Source organism: Epargyreus clarus, unplaced genomic scaffold, assembly GCF_041222505.1.
Source record: "Epargyreus clarus isolate Ecla_fem2 unplaced genomic scaffold, WU_Ecla_fem_2.2 ptg000019l, whole genome shotgun sequence".
Taxonomy (NCBI): Eukaryota; Metazoa; Arthropoda; class Insecta; order Lepidoptera; family Hesperiidae; genus Epargyreus; species Epargyreus clarus.
Genome location: NW_027332227.1, coordinates 6,702,451 through 6,725,008, shown reverse-complemented (window position 1 = coordinate 6,725,008; position 22,558 = coordinate 6,702,451). Strand labels below are relative to the sequence as shown.

Sequence of the window (22,558 nt, the reverse complement as noted above, 5' to 3'; positions counted from 1 at the left end):
GGCCGAGCTGGCTATTTCGATGTACAAAGCTTTGATGCAGTGTTAGTATGATTGGCGAATGGTCCGAGCTCATATCGTATGAACCCTCAACGCTCATGAGACTTCCTGATATTTTTTTATATATAAAGAAATCTATCAGGTCAGGAACTTTATTAGGATCAGTTGGCCAGTATGTAGGTTGTCCTGTTGATATAACTTCACATTTCAAGTGTTTCAAGGCATTGAATAATTCTTTGCCTTTAGGAGTTGTTAACCTCGAACCCCAATAGACATTCTTGGCATTAAAATCACCACCCAAGATGAATTTTTCGTTAAATTTATTTAAAAATTGTATGTACTTCTCTTTTTTTATTGAATATCTAGGTGGGCAATAAATTGCTGCAATAGTTATATGGTAGTCCTTAGTTTCGACACCAATAGCCACTGATTGGATATCATGTTCTTCGTGTTTAAATTGTTCATAATGAAACAGATTATCTTTGATAATAACAGCACTTCCACCTCTAGCACAATTGTCTGGATGGATTGCGTGATATATTGCATATCCTTTGAATTTTATGTGTGACTGTGAGGTGAAATGTGTTTCCGAAATTAAGCAGATATCTATATTTTTTGTGTCTAGGACTACTTGAAGTTCGCTCTGATGTTGCTGTAGTCCGTTGGCGTTCCATGTCATTATCTTTAGTATGCGACCCATTATAATTTATTACTATGTTTAATAATATTTTTCTCTAGTTTATTAAGCCGTTCGTTAAATGTAGTCATAAACTTTAGAATTTGACCTAATTTATCATCAGTTTCTTTACTCTTATTTGAGGTTGATTGTTGTTGTACCTTCTTGTTAGCTGCTGCTGCTTGAGCATAAGATTTATTATTGTTTTTTTGGTTTATTTCAAAAGTGTTTTTTTTCTCAGTAGCTTCTGGATTTCTTTGTTCTGAAATTGTTTGACGGTTTTCAGGGTTTGTTAGTTTCTTTTGGCTTTTATTTTTCATCTTTTGCATCTCTTTTGCTACGATACAACCTCTATAACTCGCGGGATGAGCTTCACCACAGTGGATACATTTAGCTTTAGCGTCTGACGGTTTTTGACAGTCCGTGGTAAGATGTTTGCCAGTGCATTTGACACATCTTGGTTCTCTTGCGCAGTATTTATGTGTATGACCATAGTTTTGGCACCTCTTACATTGAGGAATTAACTTTGGAGTTTTCAGTGGTTCTATTTCTACTTTGCAACCTAAAATGGATTTTATATTGTACACATTACTTATATTTTCTTCATGTTTAAAGGTAAGCATAAACATATTAAGTGGTTCTTTGTTCTTCCATCTTAACTTGTTTGTAGCTTCCACAATCTTGTATCCTTTTTCTAATAAGTCTTCCACTATTCTTGTAGGTTCGCATGTATGGTGTAATTTTTTAGCAATGACTCGTATTGGCCTCTCGCGTTTGTTTTCAAACGAGTGCCAGAGTATTTTGTTCTCTGACAGATTTTTTGTCAGTGTCCTGTAGCTGTCTTCATTGCTTGTATTAATCTTTACTGTTTCCTTACTCAACATTTTAACGTTGAATGTGTTACCAACATGTTGAGTCAGGAAATCGTAGAATGTCTGGTAGTTTTTTATGCCATCCACTATAATGGGTGGTGGTGGGGGTAGTTTTTTAGGTTTTTCTCTTTCGGGCTCCTTTTTCTCACCGGAGTCTTGTTCTATTGAAGTGGGTGATGTCGCTAATTTCCTCTTTTTTCTGCTTTTTTGTCTAATCCACTCCGTTTCTTTCGCAAGATCTTCCTCATCAGTAGTGTATGTTACCGAACGAGTAGGCTGCTCATTGGGAGTATTCTCATTCCTCGTGGTATTTTTTTCTGCTTTTAGCTCTGCGATTTCTTGCTGTAATTGGGCTATTTGACTCTTAAAGTCGTTAATTATACCTTCAAGATTTTCTCTCTCAGCTTTTTCTTTCATATATGCTTCATAGAGCATATGTTCCGTTTCTGTTTTTAATTTTATAGGGGATTGCTTAGCCATACTTACGACAAGTGTAGCTGCACCTTAATATTATAAATAAAATAATCGGTTATAACACCTTGCACTTTAACTGGGTCATCGCACGAACGCGGCGCGGCCGGCGGCGCGGCGACAATGTTATGATTCGTATGCACTTTCTGCTCTTAATTGGAGCACGCGAGCGACACGACTGATTTTGACGGAAATCAGACAATCACTTTTAAATGTAAGCATGCAGTTTATCTGCAAAACTCAAAAAAATCGATGGAATGACTCGAAATTTTTATACAACGTTAAGATTTTTTGCTAAAAATGCGTGAGAAAAACATGTCATGGAAGATTAAAATTAGATTTAGAAGAACTTTTACATCTCTTCTCTTTTCTTTAAAGTGCAAATATTCTTCCGTAGCAATCTAAAATCTCTATCTATAAACAGAAGTTTAATTTTCCTAACAAATTTTTGACGATTCCGTCGTATTAAACTTCGAATTAAGACATTTTGCCCTCCATACAGGCTGTGTACATACGTCCACTATTTGCTTTATCTAGCAAATAAGATCTATTGGTATACCGAGTGATGTCAGATATAGAGACAAAGGGCTGGTATGAATGTAGATGTCAGGCTTGCCTTCAATCCGCCCCAAAGACAAGGCAATTGTTTTCCGGGAAATTAAATCCCAGCTGTATCTAGATATAGCCGGGGGCCTAACGTGATTGGAATGACATGTAGTGCAGCGAAGATGGATTCATACGTAACAGTACGTGAAGGTATTTGAAATCTTTTTGTATTTTATTATATTTTCACATAGATTACTGAAGATTACTCACTCCTAACAAGAAAAAATGTAACCAGTTTTGACAATTGAAATTGTTATATGTAATGCTAATGAGAAGAAGTAGGTACAAGGTAAAAAAACGGTTATCTATATTTTAAGAGCTAGCTAGACCTTGAAGTACAGAGTATCATACATAAGAGAGATCTATTAAAATGGTCGTTATTGATGAGGGTTGAATCTATATTACTTGTATGACACGTTACTATAAATGCGGATGAAACCTAACATATCTACGTAGCACGTACCGCGCTATTGTATATAATATAGGTACATGTGTTATCCCTCCGTGATCATAATGGGAATGTCTCTAGCATAAATGTGTCACCCAGTAAGAACGAATACAAGGGGTCTTCATATATATTGGTTGATATGTATTGGTGTAATAAATACATTATAAGCGCACCTGCATTCACAATTCGTTCAGCATATCATTTTCTAATGTTAGCGAATGTGTCACGCTAGAGGCACTATAGATGTGTAGTTGGAATGATTTATTTGCGAAATAGGGACCTACGCTATTGCTTAACTAACTATGAAATCTGAATGCGTGATAACTATACTCAACGATTTTAATCAAACTTGATTTCTTACAGACAATTGTTAAACTAAAAGAGAAATTTATTTGTGCGGATTTAATATCTAAATGGCAATAAACCGTAGCATTTTATATTTCTTTTATTTAAAATCACATATACGTAGAAATCATGTAATCGTTTCTAATGTTATTCTTATGTAACATAATATGCAACTATACCTTTAATTTCAAAACTCTTTTAGTACTAGATAATAATTTAATTGTCAATTATAATGAACCATTCTCTATTAGGTCTACCCATTCTATATACACATAACAATTAAATTTAAACGTACATTCCCCTGCAGGCGGTACAAAATCAACTCTCATATTTTAAGCCATTTCCATTTTCAGGCTTTTTGTATTTAAATACTACTTAACGTCGAAAGGAAAACATCGTCAGGATTCGTTTATGTTTAGTATTCCTATTAACAGTATCGATCTGTTTACTACAAATTTGACGAAACGTGTAATCTGAATTGCCGTAGTTATCGTAAAATTTCGAAAGGCTAAATTATAACGAACGGCATAAATACGTACTCAAACGAGTTAGGACTTAAGGGACGTTAAGAGCACATCAGAAGCTGATTAACTTTAGAAGTGTATAGCAAAGCCTTCCTATTCTCAAGTGGTTTGTTTATGATTTGATACCGAATAATGAGTCCACCCACACGTCATACCAAATATCCGATGTAGGCGGGCTGCCATAACCGTTGATGATATTACGAAACAAACAAAAGGTGGACTGATTACCTGTTGACCTTTTACATTTCGGTTATTTGGTTCCAGTATTTCCGATAGCAATATTAAGTGCTAAATCAGGAGCCAATTGACGCATGTGCGTATTGCTTAATTAAATAATTACTAAACATTGTTGATGAGAAAACGACTGAAATGGTCTCGAATATTTATAAAGCCTTAGCCTATACTTGGTCTTATTATAGGTTCTCAATTTGAATGGAGGCTAACATCCATGGAAAAAGAGTAGTAGAACAAGACTTAGTGCAGATTGTAAAAGTGTTTCTGGTTATACCTACTTTTAGGTTCACACTAGACTATAAGAATTCTATGAAATTAAACACACAAATTCATCTTAATTGATCATTCAAAGTTACTAAAACTTAATACGATATTAGATACGGATAAAGGCGAGTTGTAAAAAACAAGAAACGATTCTCGACACGACATTACGACGAATCGAAGATACGACGAACGTGAGAAATGACGACGAATGCTTAAAGTGCTTAAACATGTTCATTTGTTACCGTGAAGACAGGAAGTGTTGTTCGCTAAAGTGAAGACGACATTGCTTTATCAGACGAAAGTGTTAATTCCGACGTCAAACTGACTTAATCTCCCCCCTACACTACTCAAAGATTGACTGCACCTTTAATATCCTGAAGCAATTTCACCCTCTCAGCAGTGTAGCATTTTAGTTACTGCTCAAGTTCTAAGATTGATTGCGCTTAGATGTCAGACTTTGGTATCACGAGTAGATTTTGCGTGAATTTAAATTTTAAAGTCACTTACGAAAGATGAATGAGTTTGTTATCTGAGAGTTTCAGAAATCTCATAAAATTGAAGTGTTATATTTCAAACATGAGTATGGCACATGAATTAAGAACTCTTCGCTGACGGAGAATGATGGAGGCTGGATCCTTAATCTAGCATTAAGGATAGTTAGGGTAAGAATTGTTTTCTGTAAGTCTGGCTGTCATTAAAAATTGTGTAGATACCTATAAAAACTTCACCTAATATTACAGGAGTGCCTCTAGAAAATAAGTGTTTGCTAAAATTCCCGTTTTATATTTTTTCGTTTGGAGTGGAAATTAGGTATTCCATGTTTCAATAAGCATTTCATTCGATAAAATCATTTAGCGCTGGTATCCCATTTCGTCAAAATTTATATCGTTGTTTGATTTGATTTAATTTTGTATCCGTTTGCAGCTTTCAAATTACATTAAAACGAACTGAAATCAAACTAAAGTGATTAATAAAAGTTTTCAAAATGCAGTAATCCATAAATCTCGGAATATGTCGGTCTAGACGAAATTTACGACTGGTAAATGAAATTTCTTCGTAACTATCTTTCTGTTTTATACTTGTTTTATACTGCATAGGTTGTTGATGTAGACACTATGTCTATACGTGTGTCTAGAGGCAATTCCCCGGCATTAATTATGTGGTTGATGAAGATTACCGAACCCGGTGGCCCGCCTAATTCGTTTAGACCGTATATGTTCACACTATGTACGCTACACTTAAGTGTTCCACATGTCTGAGTGTGGGTTACGGTTCTTAGCGAGAGCACGAATACCTGTCGATAGAAAATTTGTTGTCTGTTACAAAATGTTTGTAAACTCTATTATTGCTAAAACAAAACTTTAAGTCGTTAAATACACTTATATAAAAATTTAATCACTTTTACCTTTATTAGTTTTGTGTATCGAAATATGTCTTTTAACATAGTTATTTGTGTTAATATCAATATCGGATAATTTAGAACAAATTAATAATTGTGTCGTGTACAATTGGCAATTAATTAGGTTAAATTATATTACAATGTATTTGAGTTGTTCATTAAATAATTATGATATTTTGTGATCGGTTTCAAATAAAAGATATATTATAATATAATAATTGTTACTGTGCTTCGGAGCTCATGTTATGCTGTCGGTTTTGGTTGTTACCATTGGATAGCAGTTAACTTTGTCGGATGTTTTATGCGTGGTTTGAAAAAATGTGACACGTGTTCGGCATAAACCCGTACCGCCTGAACTAATTTTCCTTACAGTCATGTTGTTAGAGTACTACTCTAGGTCACCTTAGGGAGTAGGGAGTCACCAGCAATTGGGCATAAATGGGTTGCAGCAAAAAATCGTTAGTATGTTAGTAGTTAGTACCTACTCAATCATTTTCACCAGCGCTTCCCACGAGCCATTACAAGCAAATAATTTCGATTCAACGAACACAGAATATTATTATGGGTACCGTTGTAGCATACATTGATGTAACGCCATCGATACATGTTCGTGCTAGTCCTACTACATAGGAAGCCTACATTCACTGTACCTTGTGACACAATTTACAATTGCTGACTAAGATAAAACTCTAGCAATGTTTGACAAGACTCAAAATCCTCCAGCAATGCTTCGACTTCAAACGCCAAAGGTTTCAAGGATTGTATGGAAGAGGATTTACCGTCCTTAGGTGAAATAAATTAAATAGGATTTTAATTAAAGACGTTCTTGTGACTAACCTGAGAGTTATGACCTGTCAAATATTCACAAGAGGAGATAAGACTGAGTAATTTAAAAAAAAAATCCGTTTTAATCACATTTATTTTAATCCAAATACTTATATGCAAACGTTGTATTATTATGTATAAGTAGCTAACGAGCATATAATCCCCTGGTCCATTATATAAAATTAAATATTTATTATTGCATATGATTACAGTAGAAGTCATTACAAAGCATATAATTATAATAATTGTATGCATATATAAATAATTGTATAATAACCTGGCAACTCTGTCGGCTCTGATAACTTCATATATAAATACTTATTTATCACGTTTAGTCTGATTTTTTTATGTATTGCTCAGGGATGCAGAATTGGGTAAAATATTCCTTACGCTATATTATTATTTATATTATATTTTTATATTATACGTGCACTATATTAATACTATTCAGATTTGTATATAATTAAATCAAAAGAAAAGAAAAAGCGCTTATATTAGATAAGACCATAACAAACCACGAAACACAAATCGATAAGACAAATCAAAAAACCAAAAACTTTCATTTTATTGCTCTTTAACACTTAACATTAGATTCGTGTAAATTAGTAATTATATATTCCCACATAACAGACAAACATGTAAAAATGTTGACAACTTTCACTATGCTAATGCATTTTCTTAAATAATATTTACACCTCTCTACATGGTCAGTAGCATATTTATTTAAGTTGTAAAATAAAGAGTTAAGTGATTTATTATTGACTCATTTCCTACCTATTAAATACATAACTAGGAAATGAATCAATAAAAAAATTAAGGTAGTAGAACCCTTTATGGTTCGACTCCGGCGGCACCAAAGCTACACCTATTTCTGCCTCACAACAGCAGTGTTGAGCCCTATTGTGGTTTGAAGGGTGTGGTAAGGGACACATACTTTTCCGAGGCGTTCCAGCTTAATCCTCAGGGGTCCTCAGTGGCCGACTCCAGGTAGGAATATCTAATCCTATCTGGGGTTGATTGCAGATGTCCATGGACGGAAGTATCCACTTACCATCAGGTGGACTGTATTATCGTCTGCTACTACCATTTTATAAAAAAAACATATAAAGAATATAGAAACATAGAAACGGCTAGACCGGTTTTGACCTGACTTTCATAGGTATTTGGACATGACTATAATTGGCGGTTAGTTGATGTTGTAAAGATTAAATAAGACTGTATTGATTTTAGACTGTACAAAACCTATGAAATGTCCCGAGTATTCATATAAAGCAGGCGAAACCGCGGGCAAAGCTCGTTTATTGATATCATTAACATAAACGGGTATCGTATGATTCAGTAACCTTCCACTTCGACCTGGTTACACATCAGTCACTTCAAGTACTAAGTACAGGTGAAGGTAAAGATTATTACGTATCATGTTATTATGTAAATATTTTTTCTACAGTACATCTGATGGCAAGTGGTCATCGTCATCCGTATATCTGTGACCAATTCTATATAGGTTTCACTTATAGCCAAGGACTAATGGGCTTTTAGAAATAGAATGACAGACGAATTAGTCGGGGACGATTTGTTTCCAAAAATCTTCCTAATGTGGTCGCCTCGTATGTCAGGCATCCACACCTGTCAAAAAGAAACGTGGAACTGCTTCTTCTAGAAATGCTTGTGGCGGTGGTACCTCCTCGGTAAAACCATGACAGGCTCTACTACTCCTCGAAAAACTAAACCAAACTTCATTTTATATCAAACAAATTTTACTTTCATACATTTTATAACCTCGAAGATAATAAAATTTTGAGGTACCCGTGGAAAGTATCTTACAAAAAGCTGCACTTTACTTTGTTTAAGTTAACCTTTTAAGGTTGTAGAGCAAAAGCTTGGGTAAGGCAGGGTCATATCCACACAAAGAACTGCACTGCGCATATTAAGGCAAAATTTAATCCTGTGAATGAATGTGCTCATAAATAATGGTGCTCTTAGTGCGATGTGACATAAGGGTAGGTAGTTTAAATTAATAAACACATTAGAGGCAGACGAAGTCTACTTACGGTGTGGCTACATTACGTAGAGATTTACGATAGCGGGGCCGTAAGTGACTACCAAAAAGTGGTGTTGGCTAATATTAAATTTATTATATAGCACTTTTTCTAATCTACATGTGGGCAGATTTATGGAGTTTGTTCCAGGTCTCCTCCGTCCAGGTTCAGTAGTGGGGCATGAAAAGTCCTTTAAGATAAGTATATTTTTTAAATCGAGAGTATTGACTTCCTACAACCTAATATGTTATTTTCAAGACCCAATAATCCTAACCTACCACAATTACAATCCTATACCCCTATTACAATTACATTAGGGGAGTAAAAAGTCTTTATCATGTGAAATGTATGGTCCATCCTATTTAGGGTTAATAACATAAATATGTCTAGGGGTACCAGTGATCGTTTACCGTCAGGGTAGCCTTTATAAAAATAATAATAACGTGAAACGAATATTCAGTAAGTATGATAATATTCGCAAAAGGCTAATAATGTGATCATGGCTTTAAAATTGAAGCGGGTTCCATCTAGCATTGTTTGCCAAGTTCACTGCAAAGTATGTTACGTTAATGAAAACTAAAACATAAATTAAATATGATTCGGCCATTGTTGCCTCGCGGTATGTTTGTCTCTCTGTTTTAGTACACTTTACATTGTTTTAGGCGAATTAAGAGTATGAGAACTCTATGATGAGAAACTAGAGCACGGCGTCGAAATGCTTGCTCTACATTTAATTATTGTTATTGTGTAGATAAAACATTGCGTTCACGAAATATGGTAATGAAATAGATACTTAATTAGTAATTAGTGGATATTTTTTAACCCGAATGCAGACGGTAATGATTTCGAGCGTATGTAGATCAAACGGCTTGACTGATTTTAACAAATGAGGTGACGTTGGATTCGTCTAAATTATGGGAGTAACATGGACTTTATCTTTAAGCAGTCGGGTATTTTGTATTTATAATAATTGCTAGTTTAGTTTAATGTGGGTCTGAGGTGCCAACTACTGGTATTTAAGATAAATTATCATTAATCTATCCATGTGGCATGGTTTTTGTTTTCAACCGCGACAAAAGAAGGGAATGCGAGTATTTGCATGTATAAGTGTATTTGTGTATGCCTATATCTATAATACGGACTGTAACTACTTGGAGCTTACTACATTTTAACATATGAAATGTCGTTAGACTCCTTTTGTTAGCGAGAGTGTCACTTCGTTGCATAAATTTTCACAAAATCAAAAGACTTCTTAATTTGTTTTCTTCGTTGCGACATAATTAAATAAATAAATAAACACTTTCTACACTCACAGCCCCACACCAATATTCCCTGTGTCGTGGGTGCTATGGATACACACATAGACAAATACACAAACACCCAGACCCAGAAACAGAAATCTAAATTCATCATTTAGATATCTGTCTGGCCGGGGATCGAACCCGGGACCCTGTGCGCGTCAGACCGGTATGGTGGCCGCTCCGCCACGCGGGTCGTCAAAAACTATTATTAAATTATAACACATAATTATTTACCCAGTTAATTTCTCGTTCTATAAAACTTTTGTCTATTTAAAAATGAATACTCCCATTTGATTTTATACACGAATTATATGTCAGTTGTAGCCACCGTTTATTTTGGCGTGTTCACCAAATTTTCACATGTTTCACGCATGAGAAAATGAATTCACACTGACTGTTATGTTCACTGTAGTTGTTTGAATATGCAAATATTGTTCTTTACTCACCATTTGGACATGTGAAGATGTTGCCCTGGAAATAAAAAAAAATCATTAGAAAAATCTTGTTAAAATACCTTATACCAAGTTTGTTCTTGTGAGAAAAGTATTCGTGCAATTAACTTAATATATTAACAAGGAACTTATTGAAGATTTTATTTTATTTCGAAGCTTGAAGTCCATTTGATGATAATTGGCTACTGAACGTTATAATCAACCTCAAGTTGCATTCGAGTCCTAGTCCACAGATACGTTGCTTCCCTTAAAGTCTAAGTTCGAAGGACTAGTATGTGTTTAGCACGCACTTTAAACTAGGCCGATGTATATGTAACGGGTGTGCCTTCGGAATCGTACTATGAAAGGTTCTACCACGTTTAATTTACTTATAGGTACTTTACCAAATGTAGAACTCATTTTTCATTAAAGATTTCTATATAACTGTTTGTTACCAATATTATAGATAATATGAATGTAGAAAATTAGTGTTCATTATAGCATATACTTTTCATATTTTCTTTCAAGCTTTACTTAACTAATCTTTGATTTTTAATAACTCACAGTGTATAGGTAGCTTTCACTGTTAGAAAGCGATTATCAAGAGAGTTGAAATTTAAGGGACAGTAAAACGTGCGTGCTCATATGTGGCTTTCTTACATAGTACTAATGGTAATAATGTATCCGTTAAAAAAATTCAAACACGTTCTTTTCTATTTGCAGTTGTAAGGCTACATTTATTGTTATAACTTACTGCGTTAGTTTAACATTATAAAAATAAACAAAATTAAAAATAGTTAAAAACCTTTCACTCGAAAAATAATGCCGGCCACATATTTAATTGGCTGTAACGCTGTATTCGTGATTTAAAAAAAAAGAAAACAAAAGGGGATTATGGCGGGAAACGGCAGATGTCAAGGACGATGTTTGTGGAGGTCTTGGAATTAATTAAAAATAACTAGCTGGATTCAAGTCTTTCATTGGAGATACCCCCCAACACAGTTAAGACTGATCTTTCTTGGAGGTAAAGGTTATTTGAAGGGGGGACGGCGCCAAGGCTGTTTTAAAAACAAAAAAACAACAGTATGTAATCCACCTTATGGTCTGTGCGCTCGTTTGAAGATTAATATGAATCCTAAATAAAAGTTCCCAGATCGGGCGCAGATGCGTTGCTATACATTACAAAAATAAATTGAGTATTTACCAGGAGAGCTAGTTCATAGATTGGCCTATAAATAAATTATTTTTTGTTTCCCAAAACAACATTCGCAGCTGGTTGGCACATAGGGGAAAGTGGGTGCGAGGGCACCCGCCACCCGTGACCGACCGCACAGAACAATTGATAAATTGATCCAATTCAATACCCAATTTGTTCGACATTAGCTATATTTGTTGACAAGTATCGTACTCAGATCTGATCGTGAAAAATACTATGAAATACAAATGTGCTGTATTGTGTACAAAGGAGAGAATGGCTATAATAAATTATTATTAAAAGTCTACACATTAGCATAGTGCGATATAAAAAGCGGATTTTTGTTGTAAGCGTTCTTTATGAGCAAACTTTTGAATTTCAAACGAAGAATTTTCAGAAATCAAACCTTATTCTAGAGGCAGCTTACGAATGCACCATATACTTTTTTCCGAAACTAAGATAATCGGGTAAGCATAACAATGTTAAGTACATGTTCTAGATGTATGCAAATAAATAAAATTTATTCGTAATTCTATAAGCACTTTCATTTTCAAGCTTAAATTAACACCTTCGTAACATTCAATTCAAATGTATACTTTTTGTACATTTCACCTACGGTCTCTTGTTTACAAAATAAATAATGATAGCACGAAGGATAACTGATGGAAAAGGATTATTATTGATACGCAAATATGAGCCAAAATTGACTGATATGTAAAATAATCTGTACAGTATACTTTAAGGAATATCTATTCTACTATTACTAAATGGCAATTGTCAAGCAAATACATGTACACATGTTAGGATTGGAAATCTGGAGATTATTTACAAATGCGTTTCTTTGAATCAGAACACAACAGTGCTTAACACTCCTGTTATCGGCAGAATAACTGTAGCGGAGTCTCCGTACGATTTCTCCGGAGTCGATCCACGAAGGGTTTTACTTACAATCACCTCAATTATGGTAATGCGAATCTACAGCTTTATTCCGTTGACACATGTCAAATCGATCTGAGGACTAAGTTGGGAAGCATTGTGTTTTTTTTACCATACCTTTAAATCAGAACACAACAGTGCTTAATACTGCGCTAATAACTGTAGCGATGGAGTCTCCGGAGTCGATCTCCGAAAGTTTCCACTTACAATAACCTCAATTACGGTAATGGGAATCTACAGTTTTATTCCGTTGACATCTATGCAAATCGATCCGTTAATTGCATTTGAACTCGATCAGCACCCAGCTAATGTTTGCGTGGCTATTGTCAACAGTGCAACGCCAGTGCTTTTACTAAATCAAACAGTCGTTGAAAGTGCGCTGGCCGCGGTTTATCTAACCAGTTACAGAATAACTATTTACATTGGCACGCAGATGAAAGTTGTTTAGATTCAAATCTTTGTTCTGGGTTCTACAAGCGAAGCGTATGTGGTCTATCCTTGATATATTGGTGTTAAGATGTGCTTCTGGTCTAGGTGCGTTAATGAATGGCAAGCATTTGAGTTCAATACTAAGGGGTCGGTTTTTGTAGGTACAAGGGTGATTGCGAAGAGAAAATTGATTTTTAAAGGTTTTCTCTCGATAAAGTCACATATGATTCTCTCGAATGTTGGTGATTTTTTTCTCCACATATTGCAGACACTTTCACTTAATAACATATACTCGAATAAAATTATAATATATTCGATTATAGTGACATATAATTAATATTCGATATGAAATATTTCTTTTTAGTTTAAAAAAATACATTATTTTTTATGTAGCTACTTTTGTTTCTCGATGATAACTCGAACCAATATGTGTTACAGTGAGTGCTTACCAAGCAAAGTATAGTCTGATTCATAATTAGGTGCCCAAAATGTAAACAAAGGTGTTGTACCTATCCTAACCTATCAAGAAAATACGTTTCAAATGGTAGTTTTTTTAATTTTTGACAATATTAAATTAATACAAATAATAATAAAATAATAATCTTAATAAATTAAGATCAATTCACATTTTCTAATATTTATAGTACCTCAATTTCGTTCCATACAGTAATAATAATAAAATACAAGGTTTATGGTAGAAAATTAAAATGTGATAATGGTAACACAATCGGAACCCAAAACATTTCTTGTGCCGTCATTTTTAATTTTCGTAGCTGAAGATATTCATTTTCGTGATTGTAATCGAACTCGAATGTATTATCGTTTTCATAGCGCGTTTGTTAAATTGTGTATAATTGTAAAGTTTTCGTTTTTTGTTGAGTTTGTTAAAGTTTTTGTTTCTTGTTAATTTTGACAGTGACATTTGTTTGTTTACATTTTGGACACCTAATTATGAATCAGACTATAGGTAGATACTACGTTTTATGGTTGTGCCTGTTACTTCACAGATACAATTACGCATTACGTCATCATTTCATTATGCTATAACCATACTCACTTTTAATTTCAGAACAGCAATGTCTATATTTTAATTGTTCTGTGGTAAGCTAAATGTATGTATATAAGCTTTCCCATTTATAGTTGAAGTTATCCTATAAATTTTACAGTATGATGTAGCGGGAAACTATGGCATTGATATATCGCTTTGGCCGCATTTATTTTAATCACGACGCTAGGAACAATAAATCCACTATATTTTGCTCAAAATGTGTCGCTAAAGCCTCGTAAATGTTGCGAATTCATGCGTGGAACTTTTGTAATTCAGTTATTAAAAGGACACAATATATGCATTAGCGGCGGGTATGAGAGCATTAAAACAAAATTATGACTTGAATATCATACACGTTAAAGTCATCAAAAGTTTGATTAAATGCACATAAAAACAGCCATATTAAATTAAGGAAAATCTTAGGTATAAAGAATTTTATTCTCAAATACAAGACAAGTACGTCACTTCTATGAGAACAGAGATTTTCATTAAATTAATTTAAGGTATCATCAATTCACACATAGTATTATCAGATACCCATTCAACCCTTTCAAATTTAAGTGATTGTTTCATGTTTTATTATGTACTCAGCTAATTTGCTCTTGGGTGTACGTTTTTACATTGCCTGGTATCTTATTATATAGGTGTGCTCCTTCAAAAGTAACTGTCTTTTTCCTTAGCTTTAATTATTAAAACGTAAATCTTAATTATTAAATCGTAAGTTTATTCTGTAGAAACTTTCTTACTTCAACTTAGGATTTTTTTGAAAGCAGAATACATAGTTAATGTAGACTCTTAAATTAAAATTTCAATACAGCAAAATAATTTGAGACTTTAAAATGCATTCAGCTGAGAATACATTTAAAATAGTAAATCCCAAAAATTGTATATGAAATTCATATCAATGTATGTATTAATTACAAAATAATGGTTTGTTTACCATACAATGCCATCTTTGGACCAAAACAACGAGTTAATTTCCGCTTGGTTATCGTAACCACATTTCACAGGTAAAAGTCAGGACTGATATAAACTGAAATTTATTCTATTTTCGAATCGAATTCCCTTGATTTAAATTATGTAGAGCATGGAATTATCTTTACGAAAATTATGAATTGAATAAATGTCCGAATGTTGAATATTTTTATTATGTCTTATGATTTTGTGAATGTATTTCACATTTAATAAAGAATAAATAGGACAACCCACAAATATTAACGCACAAATTTTATGTCAACAGCACAATAATAATGGTATTTTATAAATTACATGTTAAGCGTTGTGACATAAAGGAATTAATAAGTCATAGTCTAAGGACATATCCTTTTCTGACGTAAAGAGTCTGTTATACAGGACATGTCCTTAGAAAACAGTTTAGTTGATCACACACTTAGTTACGGTTTGTTGAATTTCGTTTGTGTTTGGAAGATTATTAAGAATTGATATCATTTTTTAAATGGATGGTATTGTTTTCTATTGCTGTAACAAATAATAATTGTTTGTTCTTCACAAAAGAGATTATTTGATTAGTAAGAAAGGCATATCAATGGCAAAATTTGCAACACCCAAAATATGAATCAACAATGAACATTATAATACCTAATTTATGATCTTATGGTGGTAAAATTTTTTGTGGTACGCCTGCGGAGGCACCACTGCCATACCCATTTCTGCCTAATAACAGCAGTGTTAAGCGCTGCTGTGTACCGCTTTAAAGAGTGTGATCAGGAAGATATCTAAAGCGTTCCAACTTAGTTCTCAGGGGTAGCATAGCATCTGTGGCCTACCTTAGGTTGGACTCAAATCCTATCTGGGGCTGATTACCCATGTTCAAGAACGGTACTTTTCATCACGTGGATTGTACTAATTCAATAAAATATATTAATTCAATTAAAATTCGTCTTGCTACAAAACAATATTTCTGCTGCAATAAAATAGTTCAGTACTTGACGAAAATGGAGTTTCCAAGATATAACCATTTTAAGATACACGACACAGTGGAGTATTAAATTTTTCATCAAAAACTATAAAAGGCAGCCAAGGGTGCAGTCGGGGCGAAATTGTCCCGTACGTACCAACTCACTCCGAATCTCGTAAAATAAGTTTGTAAAATAAGTGAAATATGCTTAAAATTCTGCGATCTTTCTTCAAATAAAAGCAGAATGAATAAAATGTTTACTATTTTGTATTTGGCGTAGCGGCATGTAGCGGTCACTATTATACGTCTGACACTTAGAGGGATCTAGGTTCGAAGTTCGGATGGGCAGATATTGGTATGTTAAATTTTGATTTTTGATATATGTTTACATTATTATATACCAATACCTTCATTACATAAGAAATCCTTGATATGGTTTTAAGTGTTAAATGCGTACTACTTGTTTGTTTTACTTTATATAAATACACAATTTGAAATTATTTTGACAGTAACACCGAATGATGACATAATGAATGAATAATAATTCCATTAAACAAGTAATAATAATTCTCTGTATAACCTGTATTTATATAATCATACACGAAGACATACGATTATAGGTATTTATAGTACCCGTTGCGTAACAAAATGTAAAATCTGCTTTAACCTTTTATTGCCTCATCGTAACACATAAGTACATAACGACATTTATGATATCAATTGAATATACAAAACAGTCATGGCGTTATAGCTCTAGCTGGCCTTTTATTCTACTACTACCGGCTGGGTTACACCACTGCTTTTGCACCCCCTAAACTTATTGTTAGGGGGTGCAAAGCAAGCATGTTGGGTCAAACAGGTTTCATGAGTACAATTGATATGTTAAATTATAATACTATTAGGTATAACTTAGGTAGGTAAATAGGTATATGTAAATTCCCTCTATTTTACATCAAAATCCAAACTACATAATCATTACAGAACTTATTCTTGGGTTTAAAGTATTTTTAGTTTTTCAATGATCGTTAAAATAAGAAATCTTAATACAAGTACTTAATAAAAAATCTATGTCTGGAATCTTCTAAATGCAAATTGTATGTGTGTGTGTGTCTGTATTTTTGTGAGTGAATATGTAAAGTTAGAGTGTTAACATTACATTGTAGGCTTACCTCCGAGCTGGTGGGTGTGGCGGCGAGGAAAAGGAGCGCGACGACACTCAGTGTCGCCCGACACCTTATCAACATCGTAAATCTGCGAAACGAAACATAATATTTTAGTTTTCTTCAAGACGGAAGCCTTATGTTGTGCGAGTTATATGGCTACGAACATTCTTAGGGTTCCCTACACAAAAGGCAAAAAGGGAAACCTATTATTCCTTTTTATTATTAAAAGGGAAATGGAAAGCCTGTACTGTCTATTCTCCAGTACGTCTTTCTCACGTCTTTCCCTATCTCTTAACCATAATACATAGAAACTTGAATTTTCACCGAATATTTATTGCTTATTGACAAAAATACTAAATGTGGGGTCCCCACAAGAAACCGGTATTTTTCCGGCATTTCATAGGAATGCCTACTGTTTATTGTTTCACAAAGCATTACAACTATGTCTGCTATAATAAACAAAATGAAGAAATATTAAAAATAAAAAAATGGTTGTACAGAACCGTCTATATACGGATTGGAGTCGTACTTGGCCAATTATTTTATCTCTATATTGTTACACAAGCCGTTGGCGCAAGATACAGCTACTCATCAATTCTGAATGACACTCTTTGCGGAGAAAGTAGCTACTTTAAGTCACTGTTCCCAACGTTATCTTTATATTAGAGACTGCTCCATATACTTCACAGGGGATAAAACGTTAATGTTATGACCTAACTGCCGTTAGTTTTATTATCTTTTAGAAATTCGCCTTATCATACATCCAAATTATGTTGCCGATATATTTGGAAGGCATCACATGAGAAGTATCGCCTAAGGCCCTGATTTTTACATTTCTTATAACACAGAACTAGCAAACGAGCATGCAGTTCACCTGATAGAAAGTGGTAACTGCCGTAGGACATCTGTAATCAACCCCATATAAGATTACAGCCCTGTCTTATGTCGGCCACAGCTGCGTTGCTCCTCCTAAGTCGAACCATAAAGGGTTGTACCCTTCAAAAGTACCTACATATTGTGTTCGTACTTTGTGTATTTTATTAATTGCTGAATTGTTTTCATTCCTCAATAAAGTTTAATACAACAACGCTATTTTATGAACATAATCAGAATTCTCTTTCGGCTGAAGCGCAATGGAATGGAGTTATTTTTGCGGTTTTACTTTCAGTATGAGGCCTCGTCAGAATATTTTTCGGGAATGTCTGAATTTTATGCAGTGTTAAGCAATATTTTCTCGCATTCATGGGTATGTGACTGGCGAACTTAATTTATAAATTGTTTGTTAAATGCTCTCCAAGACGAAAATCTGTACCCTTAGTACGAGTTTATACGTTTGCTCGAAAACGTTCAACGTTTACGAATTCGCTCCTACAGCGCTCCCGTGGACCTTATCGGAACTAAAATTCCGCAGTAAAAGTTTAAAAAATGGAACAATAACGCCATCAAAATTAAAGTAAAAATGTAAAGAAATGCTTTCTATTTATATTTGTAAAATTAAATGTCGTTACAATTGACTATTCAGTTTTGTAAAACTCATAATGCGAAATTTTAGTTCCGATAAGGTCCACAGGAGCGCTGTGTGAGCGAATTCTTACGAATTTGAACGTTGAACGTTTTAGAGCAAACGAAAAATCTCGTACTAAGCGTACTGTACCACTAGAGTTCTTTAACAAAATAAAGTTCACAAGGTTGTGTGAAGTTTACCAATTCGCCTTTGGCCAGAGTGCTTGAAGATGGTCCAAACCTCTCTAACTCTGAGAGGAGACACGAGCACAGCAGTGGAGCAGTAATGGTTTGACGGCGAAGCGAATCTTTTTATAATATCAATGTAGATTAATGTGACGTAATGGGTATTAATGTTAGATAATCGATACCACCTACCAGTATCTATCTATAAGACATTATATAGCTTAGATCACGATATTCATTTAGAGAACGTACAAAAAGACTTCAATACATTTATTTCTTTCTTTATTTGTTCATATTTCAAATGTCAAAACACACATGTTAAAATTTAATTCAAGTTTTTTTGTGAAATACTGATTGTACTTTAGATTGTAGCTTTGTGGTTCGAGTTTCAAATAAAACTGAAATAGAAATAAAACGTTCTTAGACAGAAAATACACACGATTATTCTTATTTCTCGATTATCACTACTCGATCAATTCTTTCGCATTACCAATCAAAAGTCAGAATGATTATTACATTCATAAGATTTTTTATTTCTTAAACCGCACTTGGAGGACATGCTTCGATTAACTATGATTTCTCTATTGCTAAATAATGTATTGTTTACTATTGCTACAGATATCTTGAATGTTAAGAATTAGAAATATTAGCTATAGATAGATTTGTAGCTAATTAATAACGTAATGGCAAGTATTGTTTTACCAAAAATATTTATAAACAAGTTAAAAACGAACATGCGTTTTTATTCAATCTGATATTAAATTGAAAACTTCTAGATTATTTTTTATGTACACAGAAATACGCACATACAGAAAATTAGAAATGCAGCGTTGTGTAAAAAAATCATGTTAATCATTAATAAATTTTGAAAACTTGTGGATAAAAGCATGGCATAAAATTATGGCAGGTTTTTTAGTGTCACATAAATTTTGATATTTTGACCAAAAATTATGAACTAGGTCCTCTTTTAAGGTTTCTGTAAATAATCTAAACCGATATAATATTAGTTAGAACTTTAGTAAATAAATTCAAAACCCATTGTTAAGTTCAAATGTCTTACAAATGGCGTAACGTTTATTTTGTTTGACCTCATCGCCTTAACGATTCGCTTGCATTGAAGTAACATTCTTCATGATGATATCATGTTGGGTCAAACAGGTTTCGATCGCGAACTTCGCAAGACGATAGAGGAAATAATGTTGCAAGCTGCAACTCACTGATTGACTTAGGTTTTATATGTATGAATAATTAATATGTTTTATGACGCTTATTGCAACACCGTTTTAGAAATGGTTAATCCATTAGTGGTTGACTCCAGGAGCACCATCGCTATATCTATTTCTCTGTAATAACAGCAGTGATAAGCGCTGCTGTGTTCTAGTTTTAAGAACGTGGTAAGTCACAGACTTCAACGGTGTTCCAACTTAGTCAGGCCTATGAACGCTTTTGCGGGATTGGCAGATAATATTGAAGATTATAATGGTCGGAAATACCCTTTTAAAATCAGGTATTCATAATGTGCACGTTCCTTTGTGTTTAAAATTAAATTTAAATTGCGTTTGCGATTGTTCAAGATTTTATTCAGTTGCGAGAAAAGTTTGCGGTTATGTTTAACCAGAAAAAACGTGCGAGTAACTACTGTTTTTGCCTCAATTATACAAAGGTATAATAAAGGGGATAGTCCCTTACATTTTGCCTCCCTTACTTGTGTCTTAGTTGAATGTTGTGTCCCTTTCTAGCAAAAGGCTTTAAAGCAGGAGAGAACAGTCATAACCGTCATTACCTGTGTAGTGTTTTTAAAGGAAGGTCATGTATAACTTATTACTTTGTTATTTGGCACAAAAACTATCGTGGTGTAGCCACAACCAACAATGCCATAATATTTTTTTATACTTTAGTAAACTTTTCGAATTTAATAATCGAAAAAGTTTATGTGTAACTTATAGCTACTAGTGCATTTAAATCTAATATATAAAATTCTCGTGTCACAGTTTTCGTTGCCATACTCCTCCGAAACGGCTTGACCGATTTTCACCAAATTTTATATACATGTTCAGTAGGTGTGAGAATCGGCTACTATCTATTTTTCATACCCCTAAGTGATAAGGGTTGTTCACCCTTAACATTTTTTTATTTATATGGCAACACAACGTTTGCCGGAACAGCTAGTGTTACATAATAACGTATGTAGAGAAATAACTTCCAGATGAATAAAATCTGACATTTATAATTCGTGAGAAATTTGTAGAAACGATAAAATGTTTGCTTTTATTACTTGCGTTAATTCTTGCGTATGTTTTTATTATTTTATATTCATGACGGATTATTCCTATTTAATAATGTTTTAATCTTAATAAGATCTAAAATGAATCAATGAATATAATGACCGTAATAATATAAAGGATATTAAAACAAATAATACTGATGACTTCATAATACATGGTAGTGTAAATGTTATCCTTATAATAGTGATATGTATGTAGTTAAAAGCCGGTTTAACTACTAAGTTATGTAGGTTTTGTTAGCTTTATTAACTGTTCAAATATTGTTTGAGTCCCTCAATTGTGTCCACACTAAATGGAAATATATTTTCTACTATAATTTTTGGTAAACTACTTACTTGCTATGTATGTATCTGTCATAGATTAGTAAAGATTACTCACTCCTAACAAGAAAATGTAACCAGTTTTGACAATTGAAAAAGTAACTGTCATCTATTTTCGTGTTTGAAAAATATTAAAAAAATGTAGTTTTTAGATCATTTACGAATGAAACGATATTTCTCCGTTTTCTTCGTTTTCGTGTTTTTTCACCACTTAACTGCGCATGTCGGCATTTTTCCGCGTAAATTACACCATGACACATGACAGCCATTAAGTGGCTGACAGATTTGTCAGCCGTTTAAGCCATTTAATGGCTTCCTTCAATTACAAGGCGGTGGGATATCTATACCTATCTACGGTATCTGTAGAGATCTTTGTGGATTGACTTCAGCGGCACCCCAATCATACTAATTTATTTTTTCCAGCAGCAGTAATTTATTGTGTTCTAGATTAAAAGGTATAACATGACATTTACAGGCATGTTAATCTTATAATACAATCGAATAGCAGTCGGAAATTTATTGATAATAACTAGTTTAGTAGGGCATTGGAGGAAGTAATCACTCGGGCCTTGATTTTCTTTTATTTAATTATATATATTAACTATACCGAAATCGTACAGTGGGTAATTACGAATTATTACAAAATATCTGACTGCTTAAAAGTATAGCTTATCCCGCGATACATGAAGGTATATTATAATTCGTTAAGCAGTAGAGCTGCCAAAGATTGACATACATTTGCTCGAAAATATTTCCCACTGTAAAAATGTTACTGTTATTGTACACTACACTTTGTAAATCACTTTTAAAGTAAATGACAATAATATTAGGTCAATATTCAGTAAAGTAAACGTTGTAATTAATAAATAAGTGATAAATAATAGCTAAGTTGATTTTCTGTTAAGTACGACTATCTAAAGGGAATTTTGCAACAAGGGAAGCGGGCAATGCACGTAATGGTTATGATAGGACGTTGCAACAGGTATTAGGAAATGATTTGGAATTTAAATTGTTATCAATGTTTTCACTTTTTTATTGCTAATTTATAAATAATTGTTATTGTTTTAACTAGCAAGCGGTCCACTATTAAGTGGTTGTTAAAATCGATAAATATAGAAGGAGAAAAATTTGTGGTTGATATCC

At 33.6% G+C, this 22,558-nt stretch overlaps 1 protein-coding gene across 3 annotated transcripts in view; it reads right to left on the bottom strand.

Moving 5' to 3' along the window:
• The window catches only part of uif (sushi, von Willebrand factor type A, EGF and pentraxin domain-containing protein uif), a 122,714-nt gene that overhangs the window by 46,864 nt on the left and 53,292 nt on the right, over positions 1–22,558 (bottom strand). For all 3 annotated transcript variants that reach the window (XM_073083802.1, XM_073083803.1, XM_073083801.1), the window contains exons 2-3: positions 17,128–17,209; positions 10,448–10,472 (exon numbers count right to left, since the gene is read on the bottom strand). In XM_073083802.1, the coding sequence (XP_072939903.1) occupies positions 10,448–10,472; positions 17,128–17,202 (100 nt within the window). In that variant the 5' untranslated portion in view covers positions 17,203–17,209. The remainder of the gene's footprint in view (positions 1–10,447; positions 10,473–17,127; positions 17,210–22,558) is intronic.